The following is a 27,585-nucleotide window of genomic DNA, read 5'->3' as shown; positions in this document are numbered from 1 at the left end:
TATCACTTCTCTCACGCTGATTTTGTTGGAACATCAGGAAAAATCTGAATAAAATATCCTTGGAGAAAACTGTGGTATCTAACGCAATATCCAAAGCTTGTAATTTGTAAAATTTTCACAGAATATTTGCATTTCAAACCTATTAGTGTAGCTTTAAACACATCTTATACACTTTTCTCATACAGGCTAATGCACTTAACAGCTGCAACAGTTATCCTGCTAATAGACTATAAAAAGGCAAGAATGGTGAGCAGTTTGCCATCTACCCTGTTTTTAGGTAGATATTTTGCTAATTTCAAAGAAACACAGCATTCACTTTGTAATATATGTAAAGTACAGCATACAAATCACTGTTTTCGTAAGCAAAGAATTTTACCAAACAGGAAATGAAGCAAAATGTAAATTAAATCTATGACTACAAAGAGACTTATTTTCAGAGCTGCACATTTGAGATAATTTCCAAACTTTCAAATTCAGAAACTGTCAAAGCTACGTAGTTCATTAAATACCATTTGCACATATATATCATGGTATTTTATTGCCTTTAGACAGATAGGAAACACTGACATGATTTGCTTGTTTATCACTTTGTTTCTCTTTGTTTGAAACTAGCTTAGATTCTCTAAAGAATACATTAATACAAAGAAGAAGAATTCCACCTAATAATCTGCGTAAGTGAACTGTATATTAAGAAATAAATAACCCTTCAGGTATGTTTGAAATCAGAATAATACCCTGCAAAATGTAAAGAAAACTTCAACACAATGGAATAGTAAAATTCTTCAGCCTGATACCAACTCAAAGTGCTCAAAGACATCCCTTCCTGTAAACGCAGACCAATTTAACACTAAGTAGTTTGCTCTAGTCCCTTGACTGATCCTGCAAGTGTAGCATAATTCTCTATTTAAACAACCCAGCCACCAGAGAAGATAAACTGGTTGTCATTAATGCAAATCTCAATATGCACATTTACACCAAACTGCTCAAAGCAGCTACAGAACACTGTATTCCTGACCATGCAAAAACATGTCTGAAGCTTTTAAATTGAGAAACACAAAAAAGCGTTTACCTTTGCTTGGAAATGGTCCTGCCTCAACAACTCCCTCTTTGGTGCTGTCAAAGCCATGAGGTGTTATTTTGGTTTCAGAAAGTCCAAGTCCAACTGGTAATGAGTATTTTAAGTCCTTGAAAATATTTGAATCAAAATTGAAAGTTAATGTTAAAAAAATTAAAGTGACTCAAAAGTATAATAATGCAATTTCAGCAGCTCTCAGACAAGCAATTCAGTCTTTAGCCTGGAATGTCCTCGTTGGTGTCACAGCGTTCTACTGCTATGTACAAATAAAACATAAATGAATGAGAAACACTGTAAGAATAGTCTAAGTGTTCATTCTAGAATTTCTTGTTGTACTGATGAACAATTAGAATGCCATCTCTTAGAGCAGCAGTTATCAAAAAAGTGGCCCAAAACATCATGCCATGTGGTCTGAAGCTAGTCGAAACAATAGCAGTTTAATAAAAGTTTACATTTAAAAACTCAACTGACAGGGGTGCAGAATGATTGAAGATTATCAAGCAGACAACACCTTACAAACCAAAAATACAGAAGCAACTATCATAATGCTAAAGATAAAAAAAATTAATAAAGAAATAGCTTTAAAATAATAGCATCCTTAATTTTTACAAATAGCACATGAAATAATTTTAATATTTGACATGGGAGAAACATTCAAAAAGCTTCCATCAATAGCTTCCTTCGGAGCACCAAGTCTACATCACAACTGCTCACAGCACAAAGATGTCATTTACTTGTTTGTATTTGAAACTCATTGATTTAAAATTGCTTGAGATCACCATGTTTAACTTTGGAGATCTAGATTAACTACCACAACCAACTTTCGAGCAAGCAAAGTCCTCAGTGAAATCCAACACAGGCCTATAAATCCATACACCATGAACGATGAACCCATATACAAGTCATAAATGTCCATTTTTGCCATCTCACCCACCTCTACAAATAGCTCCCCCAAAGGTTTCCTGGACTATATTTTCAGCCTTCTGATTGAAGTTTAAGCCTCCAGTGTTATGCAATTATATTTAGTACTTTAAAATAAGTTCAGGTTTTTAAGCAATTTAAAACCATTAATTCCTAAAAGTAAAAAGTGTCTGAAAAACTACTATGGAACTGAAAGCAAAAAGGTAAAATAGAGTTACAAAGAATAAAACATCAAGAAATCAGAAAACTGCCAGTGTCTGGAACCAGGCACTTTTTTGCATCTCTTCTGCTTCCACACAGAGGCAAAAAAGTAGGAAAAGTATAGAGGAATGCTCATGAAATTTGTAAAGAAAAGCTATATATAGCTCTCAGACGTTAATGTCTGGACATGTGTAGGAACTGTTTATGATATATGCAATGCTTCTAATTACAAAGAAAATACAATCTTTAAAATTCTAGTCCATGTTTGACCTGTTACTGCAGTTGCTCCATCCACAAACCAAGCAAGTGAGTGCATAAGAATGGTACTGCCTAGAGGCTCAGGTGTCAGTAAGTGGCTTTGGATCACAGATCCACAGATTTAGTCAGGTATCTTTAATTTAGGCCAAACTCCTGGGAGAAGGAAAAAAAGAAGAGCTACAAACAGATGAATTCCAGCAGAACAGAAATCCTGCTGACCTCAAAATCCCAGGATGTTACTGTAAACACAGTAACCAACACCTACAGTCATATTTTCACTTACACGAACTAGTTAATAATAAAGGATGCCATATATGTGTATCTAAAGCATTATACAAAAACACAACCAAATAACCCAAAACACATTTCAAAAAAAAACTCACCCAGCATGAAAAACAAATAGCAGTCACATGCAGAACCTGTTCTCACAAATTAAGCATATCACAGCATTGGATACATATTGTTCTCAGTCTTCACAACTGACTTAACACTGGTGCTTCCAGTTAAGTATCCCAGTTGGGGGTATGATGGAAAAAAAGCCTTTGCTTCAACTTAGTTTAGTTAATACATAGAGTCCATTTAACTCAAAATGTAGCAAGTCACCAGAAGCTGAAAAAGCAGAGAGACTTGAAAAAGGATAACCAGATTGCACTGATTCAACAAAAAGGACACAGCATGGATTATTTTTTCCTGAAGGCACCTTGGCATGTTGTATAGTTTTCAGAAATATCTAAATCTGTAGCCAAACAAATGTAGACACTTAACCTGCTTAAGCATGTTTGCAATAGGAATCTAAGCAATCATCTGTATTTAAGGTTAAAATGCAGAACATCTGCTTTGTAAAGACAAAAATTTAAGCAATTGTACTACTTCAGTTCATTCAATGTAATTCTAATTTGAAGCTAAACACAGGCTGGACAAACTGCAGCACTAAATAAATCAGAATAATAAAATACATCTTTCTCTTAAATAAAAACTTGTTATTTGGATCATGAATATTATGAAGATCTACAATTGTGTGTATATATACACTAGGGTGTTTGACATAAATATACACATATGCGTATATACACAAACACATATTTGTTCTAAGAGATCTAAAAGGTCAGTGTAAAGAATTGCATTCAAACCTCTTTTTAAACACTTACTAACCAGTTCAAATATATCCTAGTGAAGGACAATATTCCTGCAAATGAATTTAAAAGAAAGAGCTACCACACCTTGGCGACTGACATCAAAGTCAGTGACTATGAAAACAATATCACTTTATAATTTATAGAAATGCAAGTTACTGTACACACTGCTGCATGTAAACTTCAGTTTTTAAGATGTCATTCTTACAGCTGATTGTGCTTGCTTTTTTTTTGTTTACACAGGTGTAGATAAACAAAAAAGCGAGGAAAAAACCCTCTGTAATCATACTGACAAAGCAATTTATCCCTTCAACAATTACAAAGAAGGATAACTTAGGGAGGACAGATTCCCCTACTACAATAAGGTGATTATATTTTGACAACATACTGGTCTTCTAGCTAAGTGTATGATTTCCCCCGTCTTTGTAAAAGGTAAATCCAAGTATTTAGAATTGATCAAAATTTGTTGATAGATTGCAAACCACAAATCTATTAAAGGATTACCATCACTAAAAACCAAAGATGCTTCATTCATAATTTTCAGTTCTCTGAGGCTTAAACTATGATTACTCAATTATCATCTAGCAGAAGTATTTAGTATTGTAACTTCACTGAGACTCAGAGCTGGCGGTACAAAAAACCACAAAAGATTCCCAAGGAATTAAAAGGTTGGACTACCTACCCCACTCTCAGCTATTGAGCATGCTCAAGGCTCAAAGAAGCAAAGCATGAATTACAGGAACACAGCATGGCTGCACTAGCTTAATTAGGTCTAGTCAGGGCAGTGCAAACCTACATGGCATTGAACATTTAACCATTTGTTAAAATCCCATTTTAATTACTTCAAAACACCATATACTAAACATATTGTAGCCAGGCTAGCCTTATTTACACAACTGTAACAGGGATATTATCAGTTTATTACACAGATCATCTAGATGTATCAGTATGAATTTTTGACATAGCAATCCTGTTGAGACAGTAGATACAGCAAAGAAGTCACTCAGAATGCATGTTTATGAAGGAATGTTGGCTGAATTACAAGACTATTTCCAAAACAAAACTTCCCATCCATGCTATCCATAATCATTTAAAATGAAGAAGGCAAAGATCAGAACTGCATTTTCTCCAGTAACAGAAACCAACCTAGCCAAAACTGACTTACTTTACTAAGGAGAAACTAGAGAGATATCACTGTATTAATTTCTTGGTTATGCCAGTCCGTTATTAATGCATGACTAAGCAATATCTTCTGCTCAGAACCAGCAGTAGGTTTAACAGACACAGTTTTACTTGCCTTTACTACCTTGTTTTCTAAAACCCCACATCACTAGCTCATTCAATAAATATATGTGGAGCAACTAAACTGGCACCAATCACATGCTTGTTTATTTTTAATGATGAATGACATTTTAAACAAAATTACTAAGTTGCCTTCAGGAAAAATTTGCAACACATCTTATTGTAAAGTTCACAGTTCAAAGTGTGATTACAAGTCCCATGATACAAAAAGTTGTGTAGACAGACATAACATCTATCCAGTAGAATAGATGGGCTCCAAACTTTAACATATCCAAAATCATGTACAAGTGTAGCTCCTTGCACATATTCAGCACTTTCTTCTTCTCTTTGCCCTATTATATCACTCAGTTCCTGTTTGCCAAGAATTAAGCCTCTAGATCCTCCAATCAGTTTAAATTCAACAAATTTATTCTCCAATACAGTGCCCTTCACTAAGACCCTTTCTACTACATCCATTTTGATTTACCTAATGTCATACTACAATCCAGTTTTAATTTCCCTTCTACTCTCATCATTAACATGCATGTTTTTGTTTTTCAGACTGTATGAAGACCATGTATTTGTTTTATCTCCTGAAAACAGTTTTCAAGAAATGACACAAAGTAATGTATTTTAAATCAGTCTATGCTGTCGTGTATGGCGAGACTTCGCGAACGCAGATTTGGGCAGGGCTCTCCCCACGTGGGTGTGCCCTTCCAGCCTGCGCAGTGGGTGTTTTAGGTGAGGCACAGCGTGCGCAGAACTGGCCCCACCATTTCAGTCCTGAGGTCCATCTGCCACGGCTGAGCAAGCTTGGACAGTGACAGTGAAGTCCTCAGGACTGTCACCGGGGCTGACCCTGCTGGGCATCCAAGATGTGACAGGATGGGATGGCAAGGAGGCACTGACTGCCAGGGGACGGTCCCACTGAGACTCGAACTCAGGACCTTGGGATTTGGAGTCCAGAGTGCTCTCCTTTACACCACGGGACCGCCCCCTTACCTAAAATAAAAATTTGACTATGTCAGTGAACACAGTAAAACCTAAGAGATGAGCTCAGATGTCACAGGCTGAATGTGGGTGACAAGGCTGGCAGGTCTTTTTCAGAAGGCAAAAGACAAAAAAAGAGTCAATCTTATCTATTTGTGCAGTCTGGCAATAAAATTACCGAACAAGATGCTGAACACATGCATTCAGATTCATCAGATCCCAGAGCTTATTTCATAATTCTAATAAGATAAATTGAAGACTCACAAAAAAGTTGATTTATCTTTTGCAGCCTGAAGTTTATTACTGGTATTATATACATGTTTAACAATGATTTTGTTCCCATAAGAGTACAATAAGATCCATGGGCAAGGAGTCTATACTGAAAAGGGAAAAATTGAAACAACCAATTCACAGACTCAAACTGATACAAAGAACATCATATAGATTTTGTGCAATAGTTTAAATGTAACAGATCACTTAAAGCTGCTTGAGTATCTTTAGAGGCACATCAACAATTTTCTGAAAAATTAAATTTAATTCTATGCGGCTTTCAGTCTGTATGACGTTACTGAATATAGAAATAGAAAATAGAAATAACATACTTCCCTCACTCCTTTCCACAGTCCTCAGCTTCCAGTCCCCCCAGCGACTTTAAAACACCACTATGCTAATCACATAATTATAATTGCATAGGAGAAAACTGTGTTCTAGAAGTGGGGGATAAATGAAATTAAAAATTAAATAATATAAACCAACAAGACTTTTTGTATGTTGGGTCTTCTTATACAAAATAGTAAGAAAAAGATTTGATTAGAAAATGCTAAAGCCCTCTAAACTAACAAATACCCAATATTCTCAAACCATTCCATATACCAAGTTCTTAAAGCTTAAGGGACATCCAGCAGAGCTTAGAGAGCTGAAAAGCACTAGGTCAAGCTTTTCCTTAGTGAAAGAACATTACATATTTGATCCAATGATGATTGAGGCTACAGCTCTGTTTAGTTAAAGCATTTCCATCCATCATACAGGCAGGACAAAACTTGTCTGAATTCCACTGGCAAGTTTTATTATAGAATTAGAATGCAGCAGCATATTTCTGAATGGGATTTTATAGTTAGGAAAACACCCTTGAGTTACTTTATATGCATGCTTTATACCAAGAAGATGCATCAATCAGTGCTGTAACACATTCCCACAAAACTGAAACTAACATGCTTCCTTCTGAAGTGACATTGTGACAATCTGTGCTGTCTGATGTTCTGCAAAACTAATGGCATTTGTCTTTAAAGAAGGAGCAACACGTAAATACACTTGCACTGCATTGCCTCGCAAAATGAAATACTTCTCATGCTTGTGTGTATTAATACTGCATTTGATGAAAAATAAGTGGGCATTTTCATGCCTGAAAAGCCTGAGGGCTGATGGAAGTGCTAAACAGAATGCAAGTCTAGATAATAGTGTAGTTTTGTAATTAAAGAAATCTAAAGAAAAGGTGGTACAACTACCTCTTTACTCAGTCTATCAAAAACATTCAATCAAAGCTGCTCAAGCCTTTGTCACAAAATAGCTGTAGAAGACCAAAAATACGGAATAAATGGTATTTTATTGTTTACATCTGAATTGTACAACATCTAGATCAACATGTCCCTGATCATAAAAGTAAGGAAGCAGGAAATCAAAATAACCTCATCCTCCAGCTCCTCAAGAAGGTGCAATCAAAACCAGTGTATTGGAATTTGAGTGCTCTAAACTCTACTGTGGTCACATTCTCTGACCAAGCACCGTGGTGGTAACAGCACAAATTAAAGCAGTCATGATTTCTGGCACCTTTCTGAAGTGATCCCATAAAAATCAGTATTTGGCTTGTCATTTCCATAAGTTGATAGGAAAAAAGACCTCTGAAAATGTGGCAAAGAAATTTTGTAGTGCAATGCATATATTGCTTTAGGTTAAAACAAAAAAATTACCTGGTGAGTCAAAAAGGAGAAAGCATGGCATTAAGCATTAGAAATAATAAACATGAAATCAAGATGAATAGAAGCTTAATACTAGAATTTGAGACTAACAGGTTAGTAAACAGACCTAGATGTTACTTCCAAAAAGTTTGTTTTCTTTGTTTTGTTTATAAGAAGCCCTGATTATCACATATTCTGGGTTTAGGTCACACCTGCAGGTGTTAACTTGTATAAGACAGAAAATAATTGAAGTGCACTTCATCTCAGAATAAGCACTGAGAAAAAAATTACAGCAGAAAGTTCAACCATGCTTGCATGGTATAACTTTTCTGCTATTTGACCAAATATCTGACCCACTTTTATAGAAGTTTCAAAATACAGTTGACTTGAAGCCAGCAAAATTTAGCATGCCCCCTAAAACCTATTCCAACTTTTATATATGGCCATAGACAGAAACTACCTTAAAATTTCAGCTTTACATTTTGACTGAACAAGAGTGCATGTTCCATTTGCTGTACACAAACATGGATTGTCCTGAAGAAGCAATCATTAGGTAAGGAAAAGGTAGCTTTGACAGCAGTCGAGTCACAGCAGCAGAAAAGCCATCAGGCTTAGAAATTGTATGTCTGTTTCTCTACTTTGAGGTGAACCCAAATTCATTACCCCTTCAAGATGCATTTCTAATGTTGTCCCCCTAAACATACATACATACAGCTCGATAGAAATGAAGTTTTAACTTTATTACATATTGCCCTAATATTTACATTATGTTACTGATAGAGCTTAGTTGAACAACAAATCATAATAAACACAAGCCTTCCCTCATTGCAGTACTATTCATAAAAACCCCCAACTGATAGCCCATACAGCAGAAGCAGAAAAAATGCCCAGTAACAAGGACAGCATTTTTAATAAGAGCTCTAATAAGGATGCATTTTCATCCTATGAAGTTTTACACTTTTTTTACAGTTATGCTCACTATACAGCTACCCTGCAGTAATAGTCAAATGGTCTCAGATCTTGTTTTCAGGATTTTTTAAAAAAATATAAATGGTATTTAAATGCATAATTAAAATTATACATGTTTAAAACCGTAATTTTAATATAGATTTAAATGGTATTTTTCTGTCTTATTAATAAAATTGCTGGATTAAAAATCAGTATTCTTAGGCTCAGAACCAGTAATTAGTGACATATACACTTGATTACATATTACAAAGTACCTGGTAATTTACAGCATTTAGCATTCAGAAAAAAATTTTCCCTACTAATACACCTCTCAATCAAAAAAGTGATTGCAATGTCCAGTATGTGCTTGGGTTTTTTAGTCAACTTTAACAATTATTTATCATATTTGAAGGAATTTCTCCGTTAAAGTAAAAACAGAAGACAAAATTAGGAAAATTCTTATTTTACCAATATTCAGGATGTATATTCAATTTCTTTTCAAACTTATAAAGGCTCTCCCCTCTAATGAGCATTTTAGTAGGACAGAATGCTGAAGTTCTGCTCAGTATTTATTTTAAAAATAATCTTATGCTGCAAGTCAGTATGGGATTGTTAAAATTCTGAGATTTGCTTAAAATCTAATTCTTAGCAGATAGCAAATAAACGTGGGCAAATAACTAGTCTCCTATTTCCGAATGAAAATCAAAGTAAAGAAACACAACCCAACTTTCACAAGCTGTCGCGTGGCACCCTCTGCTGGACGCCCGAATACAAGGGAAACAGCGTTAACATCTGTCAAGGTTAGGGGAGGGAACTCTAAACTTGACGCTGCTAACCCGCTTTTTATACAAAAGAGATTATTGCAACGTGCAATCAACTCTATGTTATGTCATCTTAAACAATAATCTGTGAGCTTCAAAGGAGTTTTTCCATTAAACCTCCAGAAAACTGTTGAGTGAAGTCCGCTGTGCATTGCGTTGTAACTTCAGCGTTTCTGATAATGACACTTCTGCAGAGTACAGAAAACACTCACCCTGTTAAAGCTGTGCTCGCGAGAATCTTCCAGCTGTCCATTGGTAGTCACGGGAATTTCTGCTGCTGAATTTTTGGGAGACTCTTGAGCCATTGCACTTTCCTATAGTATATGAAGAAACAGATCAGCATTTATCTTAAACTTCCAATGAGTCATCCATATGAAAATATTTGATGTATGGGTTTCATAACAGTCGATTTTTATTTCAAACTCCTATTGGAAATATTCCGATATACTCAGTCAGTATACATTACTCACACCCCCAAATCACAGTTATATGCTAGCACAGCTCAAGAAGTAATTTAAAGCTTCCACATCTATGAGAAAAGCAATACTAAAATAAAAAAGGTCAGCTTATCTAGAAAAATTGTACTAGCTACTCATAACAATAAATCCTAGAGAAGTGCAATGAGTTCATGTGTTACAAGAAAAGCTATGATTCCAAACCTTAAAAGAGTTTAAGTTGCTTCTTATTTTGCTGTAACATAGTGCCACCTTCTGACTAAATTGTTGGTATGCAACTCTCAGGCAGTCAACAGCAGCAAACTTGAAGTGAAATGCCGAAGCACCAAAAGAACTCAAACACCAGTGGAACTCAAGAATGAAAGTTCGTTTCAAATGCAGCTGCATCATGAACAGTAGCAGCACTGCTTTCAAGAGTGACCTAAGGTATAACCTAGAAGAGACATGACCAGCAGAACTGCACATCATTTGCGAGCACCTGAAGAGAGAAGGGCATCCAGGGCTCTCCAAAATTAAACAGAAACCAAAAATTTTATCCCTCTCAAAAAGCTGCTCCTAACTCTGCAAGGCAGCTTCGTTAGTCATCTGAAGTGTAAATAGTAGAAACGTCAACACACAACCAAGGCAGTGCTTGTTCAATTACTTTTATACAAGTTGTCTGAAGTCCTCAAACCAGTTCATGCACTTGTGCAAGACCAGCAAGACAAGGTATACCATCAAAAGGTACTTGAGAATAGGTACCTCTCTTCCATTAAAGCTCCCAAATCATCAAACCAAATCCGCTCTTTACAGTCCAAGGGTCAGGAATAGGCCCAGCCTAAGATAAGTACCAGCAGCTTCTCCAACCACACAGGAAGCTTTTACAGGGTATCAATGTAACACAAACATTTTACTTGTACTTGCTGAGAATCACCTGCATCATTCTAATTTCGCCACATCTTCTGACATACCCTATTGCTAATGTTTCCTCCACTTTCACGTATCACCACCTCATTTACATCAGCAAGCTTGATTTCCTTTAGTAAATTTCGAGGCCTCTCAAGCTTTTTTCTAACTCCTCACTGTCTGTGGGCTCCAAGAAATGTGCTTCTCCAACTCCAGACCATTTCCAAAGCTATGCTACCTTAACCTCTTCCAAAAAATGTGACTTACTGAGATTTCACCTCAGTTGGTCTTTTGAAGCAGTGGTCACAGCTCAAACTTCATTTTGTACCTACAACAAAATCTGAACGTGTAAAATCTGAAGCTTCTTCAATTGGCAGCATAAAAATGCCCACCAAGGTCTGAGTGAACGGTGCCTTTACCCATACAGAGAAGAGAAAGGCCAAAGACAAACCACTCCAAGAACCCTTCATATGAACCACAAGCTGTGGATGCACACCCATAAAATACCACTTAAGTGATGATACATTTTCCTACTTTGAGGATAGATTCTCTCTACAACTAACTTAGCCAAACTGAATCAAATGCTACTTTTTCAAAAACAGTGCTTTAGGAAACCCTTCCCTAGATTAAGAAGCTAAACATTTAGGCACAGGGTTGTTTTTTTTAAAAAAAACCCAACTAAATACACAAAGAACAGTTTTCAAAACTTTTTTAAAAAGTGTGCTATAAATTCAAGGAAATGGTGACTTCGTAACACACTAACTTAGCCTATCAATCCCTCTCATTTAGAATCCAGAAAGTACCTTCTTTCAGCAAGGAGTATCTCATAGGCCATACACTCACACTGGTCTAGCATACCACAATTTCCACACAGTCTTCACCCACAACTGGATGACAAAACTTTTTTTTAGGTCATTCTTCATGCAACTGAACAAACTCAAATCTCATAGCCTTCAAGTAAATGAAGATACTGAAGCACACCAAGAGGTCTATGCTTATTTTATGACTGTTTTTAAAACAGTAATATGTTTCATTTCATAGAATATAGAATATGTCAGGTTGGGAGAGACTTGTAAGGATCATCAAGTCCAACTCCCTGCTCCTCACAGGCAGTTGCTACACACCACCATTAGATCAAATGTTCTAGTCATCTCCATATTAGATTTTGATTTAGGAAATCTGTCCAGTAGCTCAAGCTTCTTAAGCTTCCTCTGAATCTCACATCTGCTTAAGCTCTAAGACTGCTGGGAACTACACTTCTACTTGACATGGTCAGGTGAGGTATTGTTCAAAGTGCTTGGCCTTTCACAGCTACCTGCACAACATGGAAACATTAGCACAGGCTAACACAGGTATTTTTGTTCTTCTTTCTACAAATTATGAGGAAAACAACAGTGCAAAGGAAGTCTTGTACTGTCAAGGGATACACTTTGTTTGGCAGGGATCACAAACAAAAATGTACCTCTAAATTTAACTAAAGGCAAAAATACTTGGCTTGGGTGCTTTTCATCAAGAATCAGAAATCATTTTGCAAATATTGATACATTTTTATACATTTTTTTCAGAGATATACACTCAGGCATATGCACATGACTCTAGGAAATACATCCATTGGAAAACAAAAATTCATCAGCTTCTCTGGACAACTTTTGAAATGTACTACAAACCTAGAAGGAATTCACAGTGGGGTTTTTTTTGGCACTCCTACTTGAGTCAAATGTTTGTATCTAGTTCAGAGAAAGCAAAAATTACTTGCTAACTTCAGTCTCATGCTATGTTTGAACTGTAACACACTATTATAGGACATTTCACCACTCTTCCAGTCCCTACTGGAAGCCACACAGTGTCCCACCTCCCAACCACTCACCTGACTACAGTCTCCACATACAACTCACTAGCCTAGCAATAGACCTTTTCACCAGGTTAATTTTCCAGTTTCAGTGAATTAAATCAGTTTGCAATGAGGTCAGGCAAGTACCAAAGACATGAAATAAACAGCTGAAAAAGGGAAGTGGGATTAGCTGCTAATTTGACTCAGATAAGACAAAACCGCCATCTGCATTTTAGTCAACAGTTGAAGCTAGCAATGCTGTCAAGAAAAAGTCCTTGTCCTTTTTTACCAGCTCTGCGCCCTCGCAGGTTTCCCCATTCCTTCACCTCTGCCCTGAGCCAGAGCAATGTATTTGCACAGCAAACAAGATTCCGGAAACACGGCAGGTTAAAAGAAGGTGATCTGTGCTCAAAAGAGGATGGGTAATTCTTCCACTGACACCAGTTCTCCAAAACACTTCATCACACATGTCCTACACTTGCACCTTCATGGGTAACGACGGGTAATGATGCAATAAGAAAACAGTGAGAATGCAGGACTGCTCCTGGACACAGCATCGGCCTACTCAGCAGTGCAGGAACTCAAAATACTTACTTAGGCTACTGCCAAAACCCAGCAGCCATTTCTCTTTAACTCTGCCTGTGTGTTCTTGTAACCTCACACAGTCATGGTAAGCTTTTGGATCTGAGAGAAAACTGAAGCACCAAAACACAACAGTACATGTGTTGAAACACTGAGTATGATTGCGGAACCAAGCGCCGCCCCTTTAGCAAGTGTAGCCTACAGCTGACGTAAACGAAGCAAACTGAGAAACTGAACCCTCAGAATAAAATTTATCATATGCAGAAATAGCCTGAAGTAAATCTTAATAAGTTCCTAAATTTGAATTTATGGATTAAGCATGAATGACACAAGCACCACAGAAAAACATGGTAATTCAGATCGACCTTTTATTTAGAAAAAATATAATTATTCTTCAGTAAAAATCAGTACTTTTCCTCACATGTCTGTTTCCAAATGTCAGATCTGGAGATATGCTGAATAGCTGTGGAGTCACTCTTCAGTTTTTACTAAAAGTTTAAAAACAAATCACTGGCACTGAAACTCTAATAGTGATAAAGTCAGCATTACTATTTTAATTTTTACTCTAGACCAGTCACAAAAATGTTGACTCTATTTTTCTGAAACAGCCTCCCAAACACATCTGATTAGCTAAATAATTGGGAACCTTAGGAATTTGTTCATAATTTTAAAATGTCACAGACTTCTCCATAAAGAAGGCACAAGCTGTATCTGCTCCCTAGAAATAACAGATTCACCACCTCAGCAGCAGATAGAATACCTTGTTGTTGTGAAATTACACAAATATTGCTGCCTTTTAAATACCAATGCTTTTTCCTGAAGTACTTACACATTTCAGACTCTACCTATTCAACTTAGACAACAAATACTGCAGCACAGCAGCGGACTACTGGTTGAAGCAATCCTTTGCTATGAATTAATCCAAATGTTCTTAATAGTGTCTCCAAACCAACCCCACCCCCTCCAGATGCTGAGCATGGACTCGTCTCCCCACACATCCCCACACTAATACCACTGTGCTGTGCACAGCAGAACTTTGGGCAGTCTGAAATTGTTGTTAGGATTGATTGACTTTACACTAATGCAACTATCACCCAATCACCTCAGAGCCAGCCTGGACCTCTTCTGCAGCAGGAGGAGATTCATCAAGTGTTGTGGATTCTTTGCTGTGTTCTGACATACCTGAAAATCAAATAGGTTTGGCATGCATTAATTGATCTGAAAGGAGCTGCACATTGCACCTCACAGAAAATGAAGCAGGCTTTCAGAAGACACTTCTTTTACAAGTTCTGCTAAAACGAAGTCAAACCTCCTCCTTGTGATGGTGAGTCTTTAGCTCCCCAAAAGTGTACCTGAGACAGTAAACTTCCACTGCCAAAGCAACCTGCCCCCACAGACTATTAAACTTGCAACATAAAACCCGAGAGGTCACACAAGGTTCTTCAGCTGACACATACTGTCACCAGCAGCAGTACACCAACTACTATTGCAAAGATCATCATTTTGTTTACATGAGATTTAACCAAATATTCCAAGTTTATATTGATGCTAAGCCACTGAAACTACTAAACTTTTCAGTCCCTTATGCCTACTAGAAGCACAATCTTTTTTATTTTAGTCTCCAAAAGACCTCAGCTAGAGAGGCCAAGAAAGTTGGTAACACTGAGCACACGCACAAGAAATCAACTCGGTGAGTACAGTGAGCATGAAAGATGAATTGCATACCTAATATAGCTTAAATAGGAAAAGTATTTAAATGTAGTTTCAAATAGCTGGTAACTACAGGTGACACTGCAATTCAGTCAGCTGTTTGAGAGGAGGAGACAACCAATCATTAAAAATTAAACAGTCTGTCAGTATTGAGTATAATCACACATGACTTCAGTTCTTTAAGTCTTGCACCATTTTATACATGTTCAGACACATACCAGATTAAGAAAAAATATAAAGAGATCACTACTTGTATTTATATTGTATTTCAAATGCCTAGGCTATAAAAAATTCTAATTAAAGCAAATAATTAATAAGGTAAGCAGCTTACACGACAAGGGAAATAAAATAAGGACACACAGGCTGAGAAACTGAAACACCTAAATCATCTAGATCATATTACCAAACACATAAAATAAGACATTGTCTCCAGAAAAACAATTCATTCAGAGGTATCACTGAATGAAGCTGGATTTTACTACGATCAATACAAAATCCCATTTGAAGTAACTAAGAAATAACATCTTTACACACCTTTCTTAATTTTTCAAATTTCTTTTGAATATCAAAGCCCATACAGCAGAGATTCTGTTTTCCCACAGTCCTATCCAAACTTTGCTCATGGTTGAAAACAACCTCCATGCTTAACAGCTTATTTCTGAGTAGCTAAAACAATTCCATTATGGACTAGAAGAATAAGTGCAATTTCCTTGCTCTGCTGGTTAAACAAGCAGCTGAATTCATCTTGTAGTGCAGTCTTTGTTAAGAGAATCTATTCCTCAGTTTTACCTCATTTGTATTTCTAGAGTTATGTCTGTACATCACATATAAACTTACAGACCACAGTAATGCTGTTTAAAACTATTAAATGCAATAAGCAGTAAAAATAATTTTGACAGACTAAAGAACTTTTAATATCCTAACCCACAGGCATGAACTATCTCACAAACCCACGTAGAAGGCAATGCATAAAGACAAATAATTCATTTTTTAAAATCCAAATTAATTCACTATTTGTGTTACAACACACCTCTCACCACCAGTTTTGTTGAACAGCATTCTTTTCCTGCAAGTAGTGCCAACACTTTCAACTCAGCTCTGCAGGATCACACTCACCAACTTTAATACATGAGAAGGGGAAGAAATGTAGATTAAAGGTGGCTTTCATAAGAAGTTCAACTGCACACTCTAATTTAACTACAGAATTTCCTGATTACTGCTTCTACAGTAAAAAACTGGAGACATAAACATCAAATGCTGGATGTAAGGATGAAAACTTTCTACATCTTCACCAAGATTTAGAAGTGAAGACACGCATGAGAAATTGTGGCAATCATGGTATCTGTGTACATTTATCATTTATACTGAAGGTTCCATGACAGAAAGGCATCCAGACTTCTGCATCTCCGTAGTTCTTGCAGGTGCCACAGGGCTGTTCTTTATGAGAGGTTGCCAATACTCAGTACAGCATGAACTCTGCACTATTGAGGTTGGGGTTTTTCACTAAAGGAGCCACAATTTTGGAACATTTTGGGTGAATGGTGTACCAGAACATTTGATACTATCAGCTGCAATTACAACAGCACAGAGATGTTCTACCTGGAAAAAACATTCTTGATCCATAACCTGGCATGAATTTAAGCCTGAAACTCTGTCCATATCACTCCTGCCCTCATGGATTTTCATTTTTTCCCCCACTAGACCAGTCCTGCAAATCCACACAAATACTGCACCAGAGCAGAAGAGAGGACACATTAAAATCAAGCCCCCCATGGTGAAGCTGCCTTAAATGCATATTGCATTATAGCCTCAGTTATTTCAAGTTTTGCTCACTGTAAATAAAACCCACAATTTCTAACTCCTGGGGATTTATATATCACTTCTTCCACGGGAAAAGTAAAAGGAAGAGCAAACCCAAAACTTATAAACAACATATTAAGCTTCCCCTGAATGAAGAATTCAGAGACATTAGTGGTTTGAAGAGCATGCTTATGGACTTTTCATTTAAAAAGCAAATTCATATTTGCTTATTCATGCACATATGAATTAAATAAATTAGTTTTGAGTAAGGAGTTTATTCTTCACATTGTTACATCACTTAGATAAATTACTTATGGTTTCAGAAATGAGAATAAAGGCATTCTCAAGAATCAGATCTGCTTCTCTAAGCAGGATGCACTGGCTCCTTGGCTTGTTTTTCTTTTAAAGTAACTGCTAATGAGGCAAAAACAAGGTATCTACTGTATAAATGAAGTTTATGACTCACTTTTATTGTTGTCCTATTACTCTACAGCATAGATAAGCATTACAAGTTTTTGTAACACTGCAGAAAATTCAAGTGCTGGTGGAAAAATTATGATTTGATGCATATTTTCTTAATTTCCATTTCTAACTGAGAATACTTTCACTAATTCTTGTCAAGAATTCTTGTCATTCACTTTTATAAAAAGACTGTAAAGAGCTGCATTGAACACTTTCTGCTCCAATCACACCATAGTTTCCTCTTAATGCTGTTGGAATCCCTGGCTGCTCCTTTTACAGGTCTAATGTTTGAGAGGTACAAGAAATGATGCAGATAAAAGCTGGAGAATAGGGCTGCTATTAAATTCCACAGTCCCCGCTCCAGGTCAGCCTGCCCCTGAACACTTTAATGCTCTGTTGGTCTCCAGACCAGCTAAGCCATGCGCTCCCATTATGGTTGCAACTTCCACCAAAACAGGAAGAAGCAGCTGATCAAGATAATGCCTCAGCTTACAATTTTTCCAGTCTGTTCTTCTGTGTTACTTATTCCTTACATTTAAACTCTGTGTGTGTATACACATAAATATACACATGATTCAGACAGTTTTGGAGTTGCACTGATCAAGGAATGTCCTTGTTCAGCCCTGCAAAAGAACCCTTCTGTTACCTTTTCTAGAGAAACAACACTCGGATAACAGCCCCACCGCCTGCAAAGTGGTAACTCCTTGCTACGGGTCCCATCAAGCATAACAAGCACACATTAAACACTGGAATTACACCCTGAAGTGGACGTTCAGTGTGATCCCCCTCAGAGCTTTCCATGCAACATGAAAGGCTGTGAGGGGGTTCCAGTTAAAAATGACACACTGGAGATGTACTACAAGAAACAGTGGAAGAATTGCGCCTAGTTTGTAAACACCACCACACACACCACCTGCTTGTCACACGCCACCACAGCGCTTCCATGCTTTAAGACCAGTAAACGAAAGACAAATTGGTGCACTTAAAATAGTAATTGCCAGGGTGTGGAATAAGTCCTGGGGGCACGAAATTCACAGCGAAACCCGCCGTGTACGGAGCCCAGGCTCCGCCGCCCCCTCCAGAGGGCAGCACCCGCGGAGCACACCCCGACCCAACCGAACCAGCACTCGCGGGGAAGGGGCGGCCGCTCCCGTGTGTGACACGTCGGACGGGACCGGGGGGGAGGCGCGGCCCGGCCCTGCCCGCCGCCCGAACGCGGGGCCCGGCCGCTGCCCCGGCCCGGCCCTCACCTGCCGGCGGCCCCGCGGCGGCCCGGGGGCGTCGTGCTGCGGGACGGAGGGCAGCAGGGCGAGGGGAAGTGGGGCGGCTCCAGCGGCCTCTCTCCGGCTCTGTTTTCCCTTCCCCGGTGGCAGCAGGAGCAGGAAGCGCCGCGCCGGAAGAGGCTGGCGGGGCCGCTCTGCGCTGCCGTGTCTATGGTCGCAGCCATGGCAACGGCGGGCCGCGCCACTGGCCCCGGCCCCGGCCCCGGCCCCGAGAGCGCCGTGCCCGCGGGAGCGCGCCCGGGAACACCAGTGGCACGGCGGGAGCGCGCCCGCGGGAGCGCGCCCGGGAACGCCAGCGGCGCGGCGAGAGCGCGCTCGGGAACAGCAGCGGCACGGCGGGAGCGCGCTCGGGAACACCAGCGGCACGGCGGGAGCGCGCCCGCAGGAGCGCGCCCGGGAACACAGCGGCACGGCGGGAGCGCGCCCGGGGCCACCAGCGGCACAGCGGGAGCGCGCCCGTGGGAGCGCAGCGCGGCACCGCCCGGGAGCAGCAGCGGCACGGCGGGAGTGCGCTCGGGAACACCAGCGGCACGGCGGGAGCGTGCGGGGGAGCCTGCCTGCAAAGCCGCTCCGCGGGGCCATGGCAGAGGCGCTGCCCGAGCACAGCGTGAGGAGGAAAAAGAGCATCTCTATCGAGGAGAAACTGGACATCATCAGCGCTGTGGAGAGCGGCGAGAAAAAGGCGGACATTGCAGCCAAGTATGGCATCAAGAAGAATTCCCTGTCTTCGATTATGAAGAATAAAGAAAAAGTTTTGGAAGCTTTTGAAACTTTACGGTTTGATCCCAAAAGGAAGAGACTGAGAACCGCTTTCCATGCCGACCTGGAGGCGGCCCTGGTGCGGTGGTACCGGGTGGCGCAGGGCCTGAGGGTGCCGGTGAACGGGCCGATGCTGCGCCTCAAGGCCAACGAACTTGCCCAGCGGCTCGGACACAGCGAGTTCAGGTGCAGCAATGGCTGGCTCGACCGCTTCAAGGCCAGGTACGGGCTGGTCTTCAGAGCTCAGCCCCCCGAAGCGGCTGCTACTACTGCAGTGGATGCTCCAGCTCTTGGGTACCAAAATGTGCTTCCCTCTTGTTTAAATGATTACCAGCCAAAAAATGTGTTTCATATACAGGAGACTGGATTGTTATACCAGATGTTACCACATAACACATTTGCATTTAAAGGGGAAACTTGTTCTGTAGGCAAATTGAGCAAAGAGAGAGTAACTGTAGTGGTGGGTACGAATATGGATGGCTCCGAGAAACTTCCACTGCTTGTTATAGGAAAAAAAAAAAGTCCACGCTCTTTCAAAGGTGTGAAGTCACTGCCTGTGGATTATGAAGCAAATGACGAGGCATGGATGACTTCAGAAGTGTTTGAACAGTGGATGCATAAACTGGATGGCAGATTTCAAGCACAGCAGCGCTGGGTGGTTATTCTTGTTCATTCTCTCCCAGCTTACACAGAAGTAAAGAACCTGAAGGCTGTCAAATTAGTGTTCTTTCCTCCAGACTCCTCTTCATGTATAGCTGTGAAACAAGGGGTTATCAGAAGTCTGAAGGTTAAATACAGGCATTGTCTTATCAAGAGATTTGTTGACTCTGTAGAAGGTAATAAGGAGTTTATGCTGAGCCTTCTTGATGCAATTGAGATGTTGCACCAGTGCTGGAGGGAAGTGACACCACAGACTATTGTAAAAAGTTATAATGGAGCAGGATTCAAATTAGAAACTGAGACAAATAGTAACGACAACGAGGAGGTTGAAAGTGATTTTGATTTGATTGCACATGCACAAGCAGCTGGAGTGGAGTTTCCAGAAGGCTTATCTTTAGAGGAATACGCAGCTCTAGATGATGGCTTGGTAACTTGTGAAGTGCCCACAAATAATGGGATGATCTGTGCCAAAGAAAGTGTGTCAGATAAAGCTGGGGCATTTTTTGGTGATGAAGATGAAGATAAGGATGAAGGTGGTCGATTTCAGGGAGCTGAACAGCCTTTACCATCAAAAAATGAGGCTTTGAGTGCTTTAGATACCCTTCGGAAGTTTCTCAGAAGTGAAGACACAGATGAGTCTCTTCATGATTCCCTAGCTCACTTGGAGAACTTTATTCAACATATGGCATGTAAATGAATATTTTAGCAAAGTGGGAAAGCATAATTAGAAAATATATAAGTAAACAAAGGCAGTTTATAACAAGCATTGATGACATGTTCTCTGGTGTTTTTCTCAGGTGCCTAGATGTATATAATAAAAGAAATTTGAGATTATGGAAAAGCAATGTGAACTGAAATTTTCCACATAATCAGGGACAAATGACACAAATTTGAGTTGCAGCCAAATCCTGAAAATGATAACTGTAGTAAATACAGTGGAGGCAAAAGAAGTTCTTTGAACAGTTTAGTGCACTCAGGATAAACTGATGGCCACGTGAAATTCTTTCTTCAGGAAGAGATTAACGCTTCTACACATCAATAATTTCACTGGTGCCTTTGATTTTTTGATCATAGAAAAATAAATATTTATTAACTTTGTGTTTTTGATACATAAACAAAAAATGAATAATACAGAAACTATGTGCCTAAATTCTGAGAAGTAAGGGTTTCTTCAAATATTTTTTCCCTTGGTCAAGAATTCTGGCCATTGCTTATTCTTGCAGTAGGTGATGGACAGCAGAAAGTTACCACAACTTTGGATGTGTGTTTTATTTTCTTGAAACTGCTCATGTGTGGATACACACGAATGGCATAATCATTTTTCCAAGAGTCAAAAGACACACCTTTACTTAGGCTTTGAGGAGGTCAAAAAGGAAGGTCATTCTTTCCCTTTGAGCCTCTTTTGTACATGGATTTGATGTAGGTCTCACTGTGCAACTCCATGAAAATCAGCTCTTGCAGCATCTGCACTAAAACCTCATTGAACTCTTGTTTTATTTACAATACTTGGAGGCTTTGCTGTCGGATTCCATGCACTTATGTGGATTGTCACTAACAAGAATGCTGTTTGCATGAATGCAGTGTGACTTGAGAAAATCATTGTACATTTACATGTCTTCGAGTATGCATTTCAAGCAATGTAATTATACCAGAGCCAAAAAACACAGTCTGTGTGAAGTGTACTACTTTTTTCAAAACCTGTCTTAAATCTTTTCCATATCTGTCAGCTAATTTTTTTTTCAAATTTTAGAGATAATTTTTCTAATTAAAAGGAAGAATAAAATATTTTATGGAAGCCCTTTAGGAAGCCTATGGAATAAAGAACATATTATGGTGCGTATAGTTAAACCATGGGAAAAAAAGCTCTTGCGTATTTGAATAAATAGTTTGGCCAAAGCTTTGTTTACTGTTTTTTCTGGTGTAGGACTGTTCATCCGTTTGTGAAAGCATTTCAGAAAATTTATGAAATTGTTGGAAGACAGTGAAAATACTGGGGTGGTGTGGTGAGAGAATGCCTCTGACTGTACTGTATCAATGTTTTACTGGACCCCTACCAAAAAACCCCCACAAACTTCTGGCTTTTTATTGTGAAATGCCTGATGTGAGTTCCATCCAAAGGATATTCTGATTAAATAAGAAATTTCTGCTGAAATCCCAGTAAGTAAAGTCCTACATGGAGATTTATAGACTCTGTGAAAGAGGTACCTCTTTGAATCAGCTCTTTTAACTATTTATTATTTTAAAATACAAATGCAAAGTCTTTTAAATTAGGAAGCTGTGTCACATTTTGCTTGCTTAAATACTTTAGAACAACCTTGTGAAAAGTTCTTTCTATTTTGGATAAGCTTATTTGAGACCCGTAGATAATTTTCCTATAGTAACCTTTTGATTTAAAATCTCTTTCTTTGCAGCAGCTTCTCCTGCTAAAGGCAAGTTTAGGGAAAAATGTCTATTATCTGTGCAGTAAATGTGTATATTCATTACAATATGCCTCCGTGTGGCCCTCACTGGCCCAAGTTCCAGATAAAGAGACCCTCTGTTTCCTTCTGAAAGAATTCAGAGTGTGAAAATATTGGATCTGAATAAGAAAGACTTGCATACTTAAACAGCAAATCTTGGTTAAACAAGAGTTCAACACAGGAAGTGTAATCTTAGCAAGAAGAGGCTTAGGAAATCAGGAGATGGAAAATAACTTTTCTAGCTGGTAACAAAGGAAGTAAGTTACTGAGTGTGGTCATACGCCCTCATATAAACAATGGGAAGGATTTAGTTTGACCTGGACTTTGAAGGTGAGTGCTGGAACTTGCTTTAAAAAGGATACAGCCCATTGAAATCCTGTGTCTTTAGAGAATATACAACATTTTCCTAGCCTCCTAGTTAATTCTGAGAAACTAAGCTAAAATATACTCACCGAAACTGCTTTTGTAGGTTACACACTTTGTATTCTAGCACTGTATCTTTCAGAATTATTAAGGAGCTCAAATATTTCTCTTCCCTTGGATTTTGATCAGATTTATACTCAGAGAATGTGAAATCCATTCAGAAGCTTGTTGCCGTTTCAGGTGTTTGTCGTGGGGAAGTGCAGACTTTCAGATCTGAAATGCTAACAGCAAAAAAGGAAGTGGTATGCTATGAAAATGTTAATCAGTTTAGAGCTTGTACACAGTCTGAGCTAGAGATCCCTTTACATTGTCTGGGCAACCCCCCAGGACACTGGCTGTTTATGTCTGGGGGGGTTTCGTTTGGAGGGAGAGGAAGGATGTTGCTTTGGGTTGCACCATATTTAAAAAGAAAACCCTTTTCTACAAAAGGCATGTTACTAAGGCTGTTGTTTGATTTAATACTTCACATATTAATATGGACAACTGTGTGCTTTTTTCCGTAGCTTTTCTGCTTCATGCTATGGTTAGACAGTGATTATGTTCTTCAGCGCCAAGTCAGTGAGGTTATTTGCAGTAACCCAAAGAGAATTCTAGAAGTGTGAACTGAAAATAGGAGTTGTAAAAATAAAACTGACTTCTAGACAAGAGCTAAATAGAAACAAATATTTGGAAAGTATGTTTGATATAATCAAAAGCATCCTCAGATTCATTCTTGAGACAAGGAATATGTAAAATTGAGTATACTCTTTAAAAATATATTTGTATTTGAAAATTTTAATTAATATTACACTGGGATTTTTTGTGTGCACTGTTCGGGGTACCTTTCAGATCTATAAAACTACACCTTCTTTTAAAACTGTTACTGATAGGAATGTTGCTCACCTCTGATGGTAAAAGGAAATTACTTAACAAGTTTTACATCCTTAGGCAAAGCCAGAAGAGAAGAGGCAGTCATGGATTTCCAGGAAAGCAATCCATATGTGTCTGTATATCAAAGATTTGTATCACTTTGATAGCTAAATAATCATGGGAATAAATGAGTCGATGGTTTCACATTAGTATGCAAATCTTGAAAATCATAGTCTCAGAAGCACAGAATCTTTAGTGATTTTAAATTTTAAGTGCAATATTTTCATAAACAAAAATCGTAACATTAAAATATTTGTAAAATACCACCAGGATTTTTTTGGTGGTTGTGTTCATTGAAAAGGTAGAGTGAATATTGGCCTACTCAACACTGAACTAAAATGTATGGTGAGTGGGCAAGCATGGTATGCAATGACAGTGTTTCACATTATTTTATTCCTCTATTATCAATAAAAGCTGGTGCTTCCTATTTTGGGGAGGCAGTTGTTAAAGGAAGATTTTGCAAAGCTTTTGTGGGGAATGAATGGTGCTGTCACCAGAGAAGTGTTTTTATATTTACACAAGCAAGTCAGTATTTTTATCTAGATGTTCTAATATGCCTATTTTGGAGGCTCCTTCCTTGAAAATTAGAACCAAACTCAGTCAATTAATAAGCAAACAAATCTAACTGAAATTTTTGCAATGTGATGAATGACAGCACACTTCTATCAATACACTCACTAGCAATAGAAAACATCTTTGCAAGAGATGAAAAGATAACAACTTTATGTCAGGCAGTCTGTTTTCATCCATAGCCTTTATGTTGGTAGAGCAGTGTTGTAAAGCTGTGACTCCCTTTTCATCACATAACTGCACTCTGCTATAGCCACAGCATTCTTTTTCAGCAACAGGAACTCAGTTGTAGCTCATTTCCCTTCTTGCTAGTACAATTACTCCATTTGCAATTGATTTTTTTCTCAACTGTAGCTGTTTAACTGCTTTGATCAGGTGAAAGCCATGCAACTTCTGGGTTAAGGCAGAGTGAGGAAACCTGCTGTGTCTTGCTGACTTATTCAAAGCTGTGTCACCTCTTCTCCTTGAGCAAAATGGAAAAGTGTGAATGACAAATTGCTGTGATCAGTACAGTGAACAAATAACACACCGCATTACTAGATCTGCTGAGTGAGAAGACACCGTATTTACAACTGTTTTTACCATCTCTCTACTGTCTTTTACAATATTTCAGTTGAAAGTCATGTTCTTCCTAAGGTTTCATGTCATCCTACCTCTGGCACAACATTCCAGTCCGTGTGAATAGCATCAAGGGGAGCAGGTCAATGCCCCGACTGTAAATGTAGCTACAGTTCCTGTGAGCTGTCAGCCTGCACACAGTCATCCCTTGGCTGTATCCCTGGGGCTGAGCTCTAGAGCTGCTTTGCATCCTCCACTTCCGCACTTGTGTTGCTCTGTGTGCCTGTGCAAGCGCTCGGTTGGAATCACCAGGAGTGTGACTCATCTGTCTGAGAAAGTTGTGGTCTGATGGGATGGTGCAACCTCACCCCAAACGTCAAATGCAATAACTCATGATCTTGTTTGCAAACTGAGAGATGCAGGATTGCTGAGGAGGGCGGTAAGAGCTCACAGCTCTCCTGGACCCTGCTCAGTAGCAAAGCTGAACACTCGCTATTCAAGAATTACTTAGACGTGTAATAACTAGTTGCTGGATTTCTCACCCCACGTCATGCACTCCTCTGGAGAGATGTGCTGTTGGGCTGCCATTGTATCATGCACACAAGGAGACAACCTACTGAAAGCTCTGCTTTTCTTCTAGCAGCATTGGTGCCTTATACTTCTACACTGTATTAATGGTGCAATATGATATTTTGCTATACAAAATTCTAGTTTTTCCCCTTCCACCTTTTTTCATCTGTTGCCTTCTATCATTTTATATTTGTTGATATCCTGCTAATTCTAGTATTAGTGTTAGGATTGTTGGCCCAACCTTCTGCAAGCTGCTTTCCTCCTTACCCTCCCTATTTCTAATATTATCTTTTGCAGGTGGTATTTTTGAATCGTCTCATGTATCATCCAGTATTACCCTCTTGGTACACATCCTCATGATCTTGGGCCCTAATTTCACCATGGTTTATTTAGTGGTCTTCCCAAACCCTTGCTTCATTTAGCTGGGAACTTTGAGTATGTCCATATTTCTTTTTGTCTTTTCCCTTTGCAGAGGAGGGTGAGCAGTGCTTTTTCCAGCAGTCTCCCAGGATGTCTGAGAGAATTGGTAACAAAACACATCATCTGTCTTTCTTTCAGTTGTCTCTATTTTTTCTTTCTGTCGGTGGTCACTTCTGACCTGTTCTTTTGCAATTCTCAATTTGACATTTAGTATCTTTGTTTAAACATTTCCTTTTTCTCTTTTATCTCTAACCCCTCTCTGCCCATACAGCATCCTTGGCATAGTTCACTTTTACATTTATGCTTCTAAATATCATACCCTTATCCTAAACTCTTTGAATCTTTCTTCCTTCCACTTTTACTGGCCTCACTTAATGTTTAAACTACATTTCAAAATCCATTTTCCTCCTTTCCATGATTTGGTGTCCAGTTCTCTTCTCCAAAAACAAATACTTAAGTCTTTCTGGAGACAGCCAGTTTTTCACTTTCTATTTTATTTGGCATTTCTTCATGTTACCCTTAGAGCAAAGATTAAGTAATTATTAAAAGTATGTTATTTTCCCTAAATTTACATCTCTGTATTTTATTTTTGCTCTCATTCTTTATTCTTAATCATTTCAAGTCTTGACTTTGGTTGAGCCTTTCTTTTATACTTCTGATCACCAACATGAATTTTATTCATTTTTTTAAGCTTGTAAAAAACAAACTCACAAACAAAACCTGCACAAAGACCGACTTTGGGGCTGTTTGTTTACATACTGTGTTAAAATGTTGCACAAAAAAAGTGAGATTGAAAGCCAGCTCAGATATTAGCTAATTTCTGTCAAGGTGTTTTATTTGATCTTATATTTTATGTTGTTTGTTTTCATGCTTTTCTATTTTAATAGTTGTTTGTGAGGTTTCACGTATTTGTGCCCTGATTGGCTTTGTAGCCACTCCCTGTGGCCTGAGGTCATGGAGAAAGGCAGGTAGATCATAAAAAAGGAGGAGTTAAAAAGCAAGGTCCTGGTCTATTGAAATTCCCCTGCAGGAACTCAAGGAGAACTTGTAAGTCGGGTGGAACAGACCTTTTTATTCAAAATCAATATCCAGAGTCCATATCTGTTTACAAATTAAGCTCAGAAATTGTTGCAAGAGGTAACACCACAGGTTCTTTGAATTTTGGATGGCAAGAAATAGCCACTCGTAATTCAGGTCCATTTCAAAATTAATTGATGTGAGTTTGGTGGGGTTTTTCCCCCAAGCAAATGACACATGATCTATTTAAACTGTCTGTCACTGCTCTGCCCAGGGCTCATTGGTGTTGAGTAAGCAGAGACATTTGCCTAGAGTCAAGGCAAGGTTGAAACAGCATTTCTGTGTAAGAATCCACAAGTTGCAGTAAGAGTCAGATGAGCTTAAAAACTGGCAGGGCTTTTCAGAAATTAACTGAGCCACTATGTAGTACAATCTTGGGAATCTGAACTGGAGATACTTATTGCATGCTGTTGCCAACAACTGTTGAACTGTTTTTGCAAAGCCGGCTTGATGGATATGAATTTTACTGCTCTGAGAAAAAATGGATATGTGTTACATGCGTATTCAACACATGGCACAGACAAACATAACAATTCAGCTTCTAATAGAAACAAACCCTTGAGAGCTGAGGGTGGCCAGACTCAGTGCA

The 27,585-nt window shown here is 38.8% G+C and overlaps 2 protein-coding genes and 1 non-coding gene across 5 annotated transcripts in view; 1 reads left to right on the top strand and 2 right to left on the bottom strand.

The window, feature by feature from the left end:
- ARFIP1 (ARF interacting protein 1) overlaps positions 1-18,711 on the bottom strand; it is a 40,244-nt gene extending 21,533 nt beyond the window's left edge. Inside the window, exons 1-4 of one of the 3 annotated variants that reach the window (XM_071556103.1) lie at positions 18,559-18,711; positions 14,439-14,518; positions 9,796-9,897; positions 1,070-1,184 (exon numbers count right to left, since the gene is read on the bottom strand). In XM_071556103.1, coding sequence (XP_071412204.1) covers positions 1,070-1,184; positions 9,796-9,897; positions 14,439-14,516 — 295 coding nt within the window. In that variant the 5' untranslated portion in view covers positions 14,517-14,518; positions 18,559-18,711. The remainder of the gene's footprint in view (positions 1-1,069; positions 1,185-9,795; positions 9,898-14,438; positions 14,519-18,558) is intronic. The other 2 variants (XM_071556105.1, XM_071556104.1) reach the window with 2 other exon arrangements.
- TRNAW-CCA (transfer RNA tryptophan (anticodon CCA)) lies at positions 5,789-5,861 on the bottom strand. Its single transcript has one exon. It is a non-coding gene; the product is annotated as a tRNA-Trp (tRNA).
- Positions 18,712-18,863: 152 nt separating the features above from the next.
- TIGD4 (tigger transposable element derived 4) lies at positions 18,864-21,898 on the top strand. The gene has a single exon (XM_071555146.1). The coding sequence runs from the start codon at positions 19,172-19,174 to the stop codon at positions 20,705-20,707; it is 1,536 nt and encodes a 511-aa protein (XP_071411247.1). The 5' UTR covers positions 18,864-19,171; the 3' UTR covers positions 20,708-21,898.
- Positions 21,899-27,585: the final 5,687 nt, after the last annotated feature.

The sequence above is a fragment of the Pithys albifrons genome, chromosome 5 (assembly GCF_047495875.1).
Source record: "Pithys albifrons albifrons isolate INPA30051 chromosome 5, PitAlb_v1, whole genome shotgun sequence".
NCBI lineage: Eukaryota > Metazoa > Chordata > Aves > Passeriformes > Thamnophilidae > Pithys > Pithys albifrons.
The sequence above is the reverse complement of the archived record's forward strand: the minus strand, read 5'-3'. Positions and strand labels throughout refer to the sequence as shown.